The sequence below is a fragment of the Xenopus tropicalis genome, chromosome 3 (assembly GCF_000004195.4).
Source record: "Xenopus tropicalis strain Nigerian chromosome 3, UCB_Xtro_10.0, whole genome shotgun sequence".
Lineage (NCBI taxonomy): Eukaryota > Metazoa > Chordata > Amphibia > Anura > Pipidae > Xenopus > Xenopus tropicalis.
This window is the reverse complement of record NC_030679.2, coordinates 111,543,487-111,556,334: the sequence shown is the minus strand read 5'-3', so window position 1 is coordinate 111,556,334 and position 12,848 is coordinate 111,543,487. Positions and strand designations below refer to the sequence as shown.

The window sequence follows — 12,848 nt, the reverse complement described above, 5'->3', positions numbered from 1 at the left end:
TCTAAAACTATATAAATTAATTAATGAAGACCAATTCTGGCATTGTTTCAAAATAACTCTTGTATTGTGCTTGTATTTTAGTTGAGACACTGCAGGGCCTTGTGAACAAGAACCTATGGAGTAGTGTAGGGCAGCAGTCTCCAAGCCCCTCAGAGGCTGAATGTGGAGTTGGGCCTGTTTCACTCCCCCGAAGAGCAGAGACATTTGGAGGTTTTGACAGCCATCAGCTTAATGTATCAAAATGTAAGTTCCCTACAATTTCCTTTGTAATAATGTGCATAGACATTGAACTGACCTTCTTTTTTTTTTTTTTTTTAAATAATAATTTGTTTAAAAGTCTCCATCCTGGCACAGTTTGCTCTAGCTTAAGTCAGTGCCCTGATCTCAGGGCTGAAGAACTCCTCCAGTTAATCTGGTGTGAATCTAAACTGTGTGCAAAGCTAGTACAACCCAAATACTTACATCTGTTATGGATGCAAAGGTGGCTTTCCTAACAATATGGATATATTGGATACTCATGCCAACATCATATTTAAACATTTTCTTAAATGTTTTTTTACTAAACAAATGTTGCAGTATTAACAGATTCAGCTTCAGCTTTTTAAAATTAAAATATGACAGAGAATAAAATCTGGCTGTAGGATATGTTATAGGGCCTCAACCATTTTGTTAGGCACTCAATTGCCCCATTTAATTAACATTTATGTACAGCGTGTAGTGCTTCTATTCTGTAATAATGCATCATTCAGTACTTGTTCAGAATAACTCTCCAAATGTTTCACACATTCTGTGTTGCTTCCAAAGTTACGCAAAAGAAAGTCTGAGCAGACGAGGAGGAACCTTGTCTGTTGAAGAGTTAGGAGTATGGAGCCTTTATTAAATTATATGATGCATATCTGAATGTACAAGCTCCCACAGTTTGGCCCACTTCACTAACAAAAGAATGTGCCGCACTTGGTGCATTTCCATTTAATTTATCAGGTGGTGAGCACTAAAATGAAACTGGGATCCTCAAAACAGAGCCTGGCATTGTAACAACAATACTATTTATAGTAATGTTTACATTTTAACCCTCTGGTGATTGCAACATAAAGCATGCTTAGCAGCCGGGGGTACCTGAGCCTCTCATCCTTGGATGAGATAATCACCCTGATATACTTTATATTTTAGGTGGAGAGAAAGATGAGGCAGAAGATACACAGGACCTGCGCAGAACGGAATCAGACAGTGTTTTGAAAAAGGTAAGATGTTTCCTTTCCTTACATTTGTCTTCTATAATAAATAGAATGGTTGTTATCCTTGAGATAAGGGAATAACAGTGTTTGTAGCAGTGCTTTCTGTTATTAGAAATGAATGTGATCAGTGAGATTCCTTACTGCAGTGCTATTAGTTGTGGGCAGGGCCGCCATCAGGGGGGCACAGGGGGGACAGTTGTCCCGGGCCCGGGCGTTTAAAGGGGGCCCGGCTGTGCTAGAGTTTTTTTTACCTCGGGCCCCCTTACTCGGGCCCTGTTACTTCCATTGCCGGCGTCCGCTGTTATGTCCCGAGCTCCCCGCTACATGTGCGCCTTTATAAGGTTGCGCCCTGTGCTCACTGACGTCACACGCACGGAGCGCAGCCCTATAAAAGCGCACATGTAGCGGGGAGCTCGGGACGTAGTGGAAGATACAACTGAAGCTGGAGTTGACACAGGTGAGGAGCCGGAAGAAGCAGAAGGATGCTGGCGGCGGCGGCAGCGGAGGACTGGAGGATACTTGGGGGAGCTCTGGGGAAGGTGGAGGATGCTTGGGGGGACCCTGGGGGAAGGTGGAGGATGCTTGGGGGGACCCTGGGGGAAGGTGGAGGATGCTTGGGGGGGGCCCTGGGGGAAGGTGGAGGATGCTTGGGGGGGCCCTGGGGGAAGGTGGCGGATGCTTGGGGGGGGCCCTGGGGGAAGGTGGAGGATGCTTGGGGGGGGCTTGGAAGAAGCAGCAGGATGTTGGGTGGGGGAGTTGAAGGATGCTTAGGGGGCCCTGGAAGAAGCAGGAGGATTCTGGGGGGGTGGGGGGGGGAGCATCAAGAAGCAGCAGAGAGTGGGCCATTGTATGGGGGAGAACCACCAATGTTTTAGGGGGCCCTGGGCTGGCTAGCAATGTATTAGTGGGTCCCTGCCACTAATGCAAAACGTAACCCTTGGCCACAAATGTTTTAGGGGGGCCCTGGCTACCAATGTTTTAGGGGGCCCTCGCTACCAATGCTTGTGTATCCCTTGTATTGATGGTGGGGCCCAGAAATTTTGTTGTGAGGGGCCCCGTGATTTCTGATGGCGGCCCTGGTGGGTCTTGGGACACACATGCATGGGCTTAAGACCAAGTTACTATTTTACATCTATGTATATGGCTGATACAGCCTGCAGGATATCTACATGTATCTCCTAGGCAGGTTTAAAAATCTCATCAGGTAACCATATCTGGTTGTTGATGTGGTCCTGTCTTAGCAGATCTCTGTGACACCACAGTAGGCTGGAGGGTCTAAGAGATTGCACAACCTGATGAAAAGATCTGAAAGTTTGGCAGCCCTGCCCTGGATCTTTCTGTGTTTGGGCAGCTTATGGACTCCAGGCTGCTTACCCCTGGGTTGAAAATAAAAGCTAGGCTATAGTTACAGGGCACCATGGGATATAGGAGCTACTTGGGGCTGACAGAATAAGTGAAGTTTATTGAAGCATTTATTTCTGCCCTTTGCAATGTGAGTGGGTACTGGAAAAACCTAGATCAGTTTCTGTGGAACAAACAAACCAATTACAGGTATAGGACCCATTATCCAGAATGCTTGGGACCAAGGGTATTCCGGATAAGGGGTCTTTCCGTAATTTGGATCTCAATACCTTAAGTCTACTAAAAAATCAATAAAACATTAATTAAACCCAATAGGATTGTTTTGGATCCAATAAGGATTATTAATATCTTAGTTGGGATCAAGTACAAGGTACTGTTTTATTTCTACAGAGAAAAAGAAAATCAGTTTTAAAATTCTGAATTATTTTATTAAAATGGAGTCTATGGGAGACAGGCTTTCCGTAATTCGGAGCTTTCTGGATAACGGGTTTCCGGATAAGGGGTCCGATACCTGTATTTCATGAACCCAAAAGGATAATGAGTAACAAATGGTCAGATACAAACAATTAACTGTTATTCGAGAGTCTCTTTGTGTCCACTGCCTGCCTTGCAGCATTCTAAAACGGATTGGGGTACTCTGGGAACCTTGGGGGTTCTGTGCAGTTAGAATCGACTTTGGGCCTGTTCTAGAACTCGACAAGATGACTGTTTCATCCTAATGTATTTTATATGAAAAATCATAAAAACCTGCTCTATTGTTTGATTATTCTTTCTTTCTTTTGCCAGGGCATGAACGCAAATGTCATGTTTAAAAGACATAGTGAGGTAAATAAGCATATATATGAAAATATAAATATATATTCAGTTTGTTTAATGGCTGATTTTTGGATGCTACAGGACTAACCATATATATCTCATTTGTATTCTCTTTCAGCAGGCTCTCCACTCTGTTACCAAACTTCATAACATTCTTAGCACTTTGCAAGTAAGTGAACCAGGTTTGACTGTCCCTAAGTGGGAACTTGATGGGAACGTTGCTTTGCACATGGTTTCTTGATGTATGTTAGTAGCATTTGCAGTTTATATTAGTTTTGAACATACTGGGCAGCCAGGGTTTTTGAGACCTTCACTACTATCACTGAAGCTGTATTAGGTCATTATTAGCAAGCATATTATCTCTGCAGAAATTGATGTGCTGTATATAGTTACATTCCAAAACAGCCAGTAATGATGTGTACCCAGGAGCAGCAGATTATAGCTTTCCCTGTATGTAGCACCTCTATACAGGGGTGCTAAATCTAGTCATATCCCTATTTCAATTGGCTGCAGGCCAAGTTCAGCAGGGGAGAGTACCCCATTATTTACCTAGCAAACTAGTATAGACTGTATCTGGAAGGTAATGGAAGGATTCCCAGCCTATCAGGATCTGATAGGCTGGGAATCCTGTTAAAAGTGGTATTTCAGCCCATTACAGTCTAACATTGCCCAATCAGGTACTGAATAGCTTAAGGTATAACAAGGAGCAGGATAAAAATGAAGAAAGAACATGCCTTTATAATATAAAACTAAAGCATTTTATTCAAGGGGCCAAAACAAAACACGCTATGGGGCACATACACAATATTTTAAGCACAGTTACAAGTCCACAGCCTCAATAACTTAACCAAACAACCAGCACTGATTTTTTGTATCCATTGTGTGCACTTTATTATTATTATCAATGAAAAAAGATTTTATTTGGCCTGTATGTAGGGAAGTCAAAACAGGGATGATGGCCCTGGGCCCCACAGACTAGCAGTAGTAGGTAGGAAGAGTACAGCAATGAGCATATAAAGTATAACAATCAGGCAATGTCCCCAGCCTATGGCTTTCCATTTGTTGTACACCTCCAAGCAGTCTAAGGCTGACACTTGCAATTCAGCAGCTAAAGCCCTGTAGGCTGGACCGGCCTTTTGTAAATCATTTATTAAGCCCTGCCAGTGCTGTGTTACTGTACAAGCCATGCGAGTTCTCCATGTTTACTTTACTAGCCCAAAAGAAATATACACAATAAATACTGATGCGGACTATGAGCTGTATTGTATGGAAAAGACCCTCCATTATATTGTTTGTGTTAATCTTCACTGAATAAGTAACTGTAGGAGCATAAATTGTATGTGTAATGTAAGTCTGGGTACATGCAGCCACTTCGGGCTGAGGCTTCAAATTGGCTGCATTCAGGGAGTTCTCTTACCACAGACAGAAAGGAAAAAGCCTGAAGCTGAGCCCTTAGAGGATAATGCAGGGATATGCTAGGGCTTGCTTGTATTGATGTAGGGTGTTTTTCTTGGCTTGCATTATTTTGGAAGGCCTTAGTTCATTAAGATTCTATCTTGTTTAATCTCTTTATAGTTGGTCCATAGGGGCTCATTAATACAAAGCATGGGGCTTTCATTTGCTTTCAGTCTACAGCAAGGGTTCTTACCTTATGGGTGGGACCTATAAAATGAATTCTCAGGCTATGTTCGGGTCTCCAGGATCCCCTTTGATAATGTAACAAATGAGGTGCAACTGCTTCTACACCAGGTTTTGCCTCGCAGTTCGGATTCACTAAATAAATGTTTAAGAAACACTGCTTTGTGGCAGCGCGAGGCAAAAACCAATACACAAAAATGAAAGCGAATAGCCTTCTCGGAAATAATCTAGTACAGGTATCGGACCCCTTATCCGGAAACCCATTATCCAGAAAGTTCCGAATTACGGAAAGGCCATCTCCCATAGACTTCATTATAATAAAATAATTCACATTTTTAAAAATGGTTTCCTTTTTCTCTATAATAATAAAACCGTACCTTGTACTTGATCCCAACTAAGATATAATTAATCCTTATTGGAGCCAAAACAATCCTAGTTTGTTTAATTACTGTTTAAATAATTTTTTAAACAAACTTAAGGTAGGAGATCCAAATTACGGAAAGACCCCTTATCCGGAAAACCCCAGGTCCCGAGCATTCTGGATAACGGGTCCCATACCTGTACATACAATAACACTAAATAATAACTGGAAAAAAAGTTTTGAACCCGATCTGAATAATAATAGCCAATATCTGGTTAAAAAAAAAGTTGTATAAAAGATAGAATAATAAAAAGCTAAAGGCTGCTTCCCACACTCACATGCAGAGAGGCCTCTGCTTTGCTCTTTCTTTGTCAGTAATATAACCCTTGCTCTTCCTCCATGATCATTTTGACCTTGTTACCAGCTATTGTTTTCCTACATAGTTTTTTTTTTTTATGGATAAAGATTTTGAATTTTCAGCTGCCATTTTAGTTATTTCCCTTTTAAGAAACCCAATTTTTTTACACGGAAATGCTTTGCTGCCATCTAGTGCCCATTATTTATATTGCCCTGTCCATGTCAACGGGAACACTGATTTCAGAAGCTGTTCTAATAATGTTAATAGCATTCTGTGTACATCATACCTGTTATTCTGAACATTACATAACCCCTGGTGTTTAGCTTCCATTTTTCAGTTTGGCATAGCTCATTGTGGCACCGACCACTCCACCAAACCAAGCACCCTTTGCTCTGCTTTTCTTTGTCTCGCTCATCATTCCCTCCTTTCTAAGTTTAGCCCTCTTATTGCTATTATCCTATTGTTATTGCTACTTTAGAGGCCAATTCTTACCCTGCTCTCGTGAGTTCTATTACATGTCCCTTTCAGCCAGCCAATGAGCTCATAGCAACCAATTATGCATTTGCTTTTATTACGGTCATTGCACTAGACTGGGGAAATATCACTGTTTGGTTGTAAAAAATGTAATGTTAGCAAATACATTTCCTCACCTGATGCAACTGTTACCCTTCTGCTGAATGAGACCTACTGGATGATGTTTGAATAAATATATTCTACCTTGCTGTATTGTTATATTAAACCCAATTAAGGTAAGATTTGCTGAGGTTTCACATTGCCTTGTTTAACTTTTATTAGGCAGTGGTATTACAACAGGATACCTACATAGAGGACCAGAAGCTTCTCCTGAGTGAACGAGCCCTCACGAGAACATCGTCGAGACCCAATTCCCTGATTGAGCAGGAAAAGCAGAGGAGTATGGAAAAACAGCGACAGGACCTTGCCAACCTCAAGAAGCAGCAGACACAGCACCTGGAAGAGAAACGAAAGCGGGAACGAGAATGGGAAATGAAGGAGAAAGAGCTGGGGGAGAGAGAAGCTCGCATAGCACAAAGAGAAGAGGCGGTTAGCAAAGGCATGCAGGAGGTAGAGAAAGAGAGAGGCGAACTGCAGACCAGAAAGGATGAATATCAGCTTGAACTGGAGAGGTTGAGAACAGCTCAAAAACAGTTGGACAAAGAACGTGATCAGCTAAAGAAAGATATGGAAAAGGTAATGCAAAGAATAATTAGCACAGACCTCAGATTAAATCCACCACAGCCTAGGTTTTCAGTTAAATGAAAGTACCCTCTGCGGGTTTCCACACCCCCCAGCAATTCATAGTAAACACCTTCACAAAGTGAAAGCTTCATTGCATTGCAGGGCCAGACTGTAGTGGCATCTTTGGAACAATGGTTTGTGGAGTGAGTGTGAGAAAGTATATGAATAATAGTTTCTTCTTAGGAATAGAATACCAAATAGAATGTGGAACTGAATGTCACCTAAAGATGGGTGCTAAACAACAGGCCACAGCTCCCAGAAATTCACATATGGAATCATTTACATTTCTTAGATATTTTTGTGGCATTTAACTTGTGAATACTGAATTATGACTCCGGCTGGTGTGGGCTATGTTCCTATGTCCTCTCCTCGTGACTATGGGCAGGCTGCTAAATTTCCCCGTGCACCAGCAATCATGAAGAGTCCCTAAGCACAGTGTGGATCGCAAGCAGAGAGAGCCTGTAGCACATTCAGAACCCTTTAAGGCTGAAATCATGAAATACTTTGGCATTTTGCTTTGCAAGAAGAGCTTTTAAAATCTGTGTGTTTACCAATTTTCCAGGTGAGCAGTCATCACGACAGGTTAGGCAGGATGGCCTCGCTTCCTCCTGGGGGAGAGAAATGGTGTAACTCCGGCTCACCAAAACAAGAGCACTTAGAGTCAGAACTGTCTGCCTCGCCCAAAAAGGACAGCTTGATACGGACAGACAGCAAGCAGAAAGGAAAAGGCCACTTTCATTTGCTTGGCACAAACCAGACTAACAAGTCTCCAGAGGGGCCCACCCCATCCCGCCTCTTCAGTTTATCCAAAACAAAAGAGAAGAAGGAAAAGAAGAAGAAAGGAAAAGGTGGTCGTTCTTCAAATACAGGTAGGTACTGGCGCACTTCCTTCTGCTGCTTTGCACACCCCTTCTTATAGCAAAGAATACACATACAGTGTTGCCAACATATTCCATGGCTTTGTACCACAGAACAGACACAATCTGTTCTAAACAGTTGAACAAGCACAAGTGGAGATGTGAGATCTGAGGCAGTGTTGGAAGAGCAGTGACACAGCTATTTTCTAGCTCAGTGTTGGCGCCCCATTTATTTTTATGCCTCACTATTCCATGCCTCATTACACTAAAACTATTGGTGCTTTTACTAGAGTGATACATGTGTATGATACAACTAAACAGCATTTTTTTTTATTTTAGACACACATGGCGTTGAAGTCACCCCAGAAGAAGAAATCTTCTGCTGATCATCTTGGTCCTCTTGAAATGTTTCCTGGCTCTGTTGGGCATCTCTAGGACCCAGATCATGCCCCAGCATTGTGACTCTGCTCACACAGAGAGCACTTTATTAATATAATTTGCTGTGGGAGCAGGGTGCTGGATTCTTTAGGGTTTGCCCCTTAATTTGTCATGGGGACGTCTGTTTGTTCAGCACGTGGATTACTGTATATACCTATTGTACATTCTGAGAGAAGCAGCTGGGCAGGGAGGACCTGGATGTATGACATGAAGAAACTCAGACATGGTTGATAGCTACCCCAGTACATGGTCATTGCAAATGGTTGCTTGATTCGTTGATCCTTCACATAGATTTTGCAGTTCATTGGTTGACAAGGGTTTTTTATTTTTATTTTTTTTGTAAGGATCTGATCTGCAGTATAACCCTCTTTAATTCTAGGGAAACAGGAGGTACAGTGGATAGATGCGTGTGTCAAGTCTATTTCATTTCATTTTATTTCTAAAACTTGCCAATTTGTACACATATAGGATACATATTGTCTCTTATGTCATGCAGTTCAATTCTTGGCCATGACCAAAGTCAGGTCGCATATTGTTTTCTGCCACATATTTGCCCAAGGGAACATAAGATTGTGGCCAGGGTCGGACTGGGCCGCCGGGACCCCGGGAAAAACCCAGGTGGGCCCAGACCCAATCCCTGTTGCTGCTTCCCCTGGCCACCTATGTCCTCCCCTGACGCTTTTTACTGACGCACGCTCAGTGGAGGACTTTGGGCAGGGCCCCTGCAGGGGGTTAGGGGGGCGCAGGCAACATGGCCTACAGGGGCACCCAGTGCGACCCTGATTGTGGCTCTGAGATCCCTTGAATTCTTGAATTAAGTATAGTGATACCACTTTCACAAATACCACTCTGTGATGTATAGGGAGTAACTATGCATCTGGCATGCTCTGGGTTGTATATATACATGCTGCTAAACATGCCTGGGGCTTAAAGGACTTGGAATCTGCTTTGGACCATATGGTATAGGAATGAACCATAGATGGAATTTGGGGGAAATATGGAATCTCCAGTTTGCAAGTGCAATTAATGTCTGAATATAGTGACTTAGTCTAAGGCCATACTAACAAGTATTATGCAGTGCAGGACAATCACCTTGGTATCTTACATTGCTTGCTCAGTATAGTCTTTATCGTGGCTGATGATGTTTGTATTGATACCAAGGATTATTAGGAATGGGCAGCCTGAGAGTGCAAAGGAAGGATTCTGCCCATTGTAGCTTTACCAGAAGAACTGAGCTTTGCTTTGAATCCATGTGGGTTAATAATGAAGTCACAAACATAATATGGAACTTGTAGGAGCTACTGGGGTTTTGCCTTTGCTTTCTTAGATCATTTTAGTCTCTCTTTCCCCATGTATAACCACTAAGCACTTTACAAATGGCTTTTTTTTAGTAAGTGCCCCAACGTAGGGCAGGAAGACAATCATTGGGTTCCTGGAGAGGATAATTGGAAATAAGAACCCCATAGCAGGGTGTAGTTCTCAGCCCCAGTCATGTCAGTTGTGTTTGTATTCAGGATATCTTCACGGCAGCGCAGAAGGACCAGGGGTAGCCTGGTTGGTCCACCTGTGCCGTGGTTCCATTACTTTTGCAAACTGGAGCTGAGAACCTGTGTTTCTAGTCTGTGCTGCTCAGTTTCTCCAAGTTCCATAAGGTGCAAGCCCTTGTGCTTTATGTTTAATTGCCTCAAGGGGTCTCGCCACTGTAAACTTGCTTTTCAGCATTCAGCCAGTAATGGTGTTAGAATGTGAAGAGCATTACTCCTAATAATGGTCAAGCCTTAACAGCTTAAACCCCAGTATCGGAAACCACTGACAATGAAAATAAAAGCTTATGGTGCATACTGGCCCCAGGGCACGATCCTATAGCAACCAATCAGGAGTTTGCTTTGCAATAATTAGTATCGCAGATGCTGTGTAGCTATGGGTTTCTGTGCTGAAGTTGCACCTCGCTCCTCTATCTGTCTCCCTGGTACAGTTGTACATTACTATCCCCTCAGTAAGGCAGATTCTAGTCAGCTAGGATGGTATCAAAGCAATGACAATGTATTCCTGAAACCAAGGTTACGTGGAAATATTATGGGTAAGGCAGTGTTCAGTTTACCTCTCGTAAAGCTTTAAATGAATTCTTTGAGCTTGATGCTGCTTGTGACCACAACCAAAAAAAGTTCAGAGGGAGCAAGCACTTAGATTTGTGTAGTGTGCAGTCAGCCACGATATCCATGGGCAATATCCTGTGTTCCAATTGGCAGTTATTTGGCTGCCACTGAAAAAGCAATGCAAATAGAAGGTATTTAGGGGCAGTTTTGGGGGGGTGGGGGGTATTATTTTTCTAGTTACGGTTTATTATAGGGTGAAACCAACTTCCCTTAACCACGAGTTCATGCATGACATTCCTCGATAGCTCACATTCGGGCTCCGTCGCCTGCTGGTCAGGGTGTACGGAGCCAAACCAAGCCAGCTTCTCAGTTCTTTACTTTTCTGCTTCTCCAGTGCAGTTGATATGTTCTATATGTAAATAGCTAGTTTTTGTAAGACCGATATGTTGAAATGGGCCCATTACATTGTATAATTTAAATACTGGGAGAATCGATCATTGGCTCTTGAACTATCCAATGACTGCTCATCCTTAGCAACACATCTCAAGCTGCCATTTAGAGACTGGCTGGGGAGATGGCAGTTGTATCAGTAGCTAGAGGGCAATGCTATCCCAGATAAATCTCCCTTATTGTGCTGAGACAAGGGAGGGCTTAACAAGATCTGGTATCTTGGCCACTTGTAGAGCACCCATACGATACTGTGTATGAGCTGATTTCTCATCATAGGGACAACTTTAGCAATGCACTTTCCTACAAGCTGCAGTCCTGCTCTTATAATCAGAGTACCTGGCTTTAGTCAGACTCTCTCTTCCTTTTCTTGCTGACAGTAAAACGATTAGTACAACTGGAGCATTTGAGTTGTTAGGGTTTGGATACCTAGGGAATGTACATGGATGCCTCCTAGCATGTAGATAAAGGAAACCCATTCTCTTTCATCCTGACTGTGCTATAAAAATGTTTAGAAGAAGCCACCAATCTCTTGTATCTGATTGGAAGCTTGTTTTAGTATAGGGCAAAAGGGCATTTGCACAGGGTCCTTGGCTTCAGTGGGGCACAGATATCCCAAAAATCTCTATTGCTTTGTGCAATAACCGTGTTCCCCTCAGTAGCCATGAAACCTCTACCTGACAAGCACGAGGCTCTCTGAAATGGGGGGGGGGGGGGGGGGGTAAGGTTTATGGTGGGCCATGGTGGAAGCTTAATGCAAGTGGGGAGGGTCAGGGCAGAGAACAGGCAGTAGTGTCTCCAACATCCTGGATTTGATTCTACAGCATTAGGAGTTATGGGATATATATTTCTATAATTGTCTAACGCTGGCCCTGATCGTTTACTAACCAGGACTGCACTAGATTAACCTACAAACTGCTCAGGAGGTTATAGCACAATGTATACCTCTGCTCTATGTGTGCATATATATATAATGAATGGTGTGTGCCAAGGGACATGCAAGTAGGCACCCAGCAGCGCCATCTGCTGTACAGTCTGGCCAACGCTCCCAGCACTCTGGCCTTTAACCCAAAACTTTGTACTAATGTAAGTTTTTTTCTAAATGCTGTAAAGAAATGGTAAAAAAAAAATAAACCCATAATTATTTTATGTTAATGTGTAATTATGTAAAAAGGAAACAAGTTATAAGTGTAAGTAATGATTTGATATTATGCAAGTTTACATGTATACCTGCTTTAATTTATCTGTTTCTCCAGTTATCTTGTAAAGTCTGTTTTCACAAAATAAATTCCATTCTGTATCAGAAGATGCACAATTCTTTGTGTCCTGGAACCCCCACAACATATTACAGAGACCTGCTTAATACCAGATTGGGGGGGGTTTAATTAGCAGTTAAATTCACATCCTTCTTTAAATTGTCCAACCAGAAGCACAGATTAGTTTTGCACCAATTAGCATACATGACTTTCCAGTTCAGGTCCACTATAGGCTAACAGAACGTCCGTACCTTTCTAAGCTGTGCCCCATATACCAGTTCCATTTGTCTACCACTCTACAACAACACATACAGGTCAGTCGCTGCTGCCTGTACTTCCTACACATACACCTGGTACACTCTTAGCCAAAGATTCAGGTGGGTGCCTCCCTTACTGGGCAACTGGTTAGTAACAAATGAGGGTAAGAAGTTGCTAAATGTTTTGGAATGATAGAAACTGGAGAATTGGCTGAGAATTGTCATTGAATCTGGGATACTCGGATTACAGCTTGCATAGAGCGCCAACCAGAAGTGATGCCCCGAGGTAGAAGCAGTTGACGGAACACTCAAACTTGCTGAATTTTTTTTGTTGACAAAAAAGGTAACTAAACATTAATACATCACAAATTAAGGGAATTCTTTTAGAAAAACTCCAATCTTTGGGGAAAATTTCCAAAAAACTTAAGTAATGTTTAAGAAACAATATCAGTACTGGCAAAAACCAGTTT

At 42.5% G+C, this 12,848-nt stretch overlaps 1 protein-coding gene across 12 annotated transcripts in view; it reads left to right on the top strand.

The window, feature by feature from the left end:
- Positions 1-12,168, top strand: part of akap13 (A-kinase anchoring protein 13) — a 151,198-nt gene extending 139,030 nt beyond the window's left edge. For 11 of the 12 annotated variants that reach the window (XM_012959563.3, XM_012959568.3, XM_012959566.3 and 8 more), the window contains 7 exons: positions 82-243; positions 1,171-1,241; positions 3,384-3,422; positions 3,532-3,582; positions 6,566-6,979; positions 7,590-7,896; positions 8,224-12,168. In XM_012959563.3, coding sequence (XP_012815017.2) covers positions 82-243; positions 1,171-1,241; positions 3,384-3,422; positions 3,532-3,582; positions 6,566-6,979; positions 7,590-7,896; positions 8,224-8,270 — 1,091 coding nt within the window. In that variant the 3' untranslated portion in view covers positions 8,271-12,168. The remainder of the gene's footprint in view (positions 1-81; positions 244-1,170; positions 1,242-3,383; positions 3,423-3,531; positions 3,583-6,565; positions 6,980-7,589; positions 7,897-8,223) is intronic. The other variant, XM_012959562.3, reaches the window with a different exon arrangement.
- Positions 12,169-12,848: the final 680 nt, after the last annotated feature.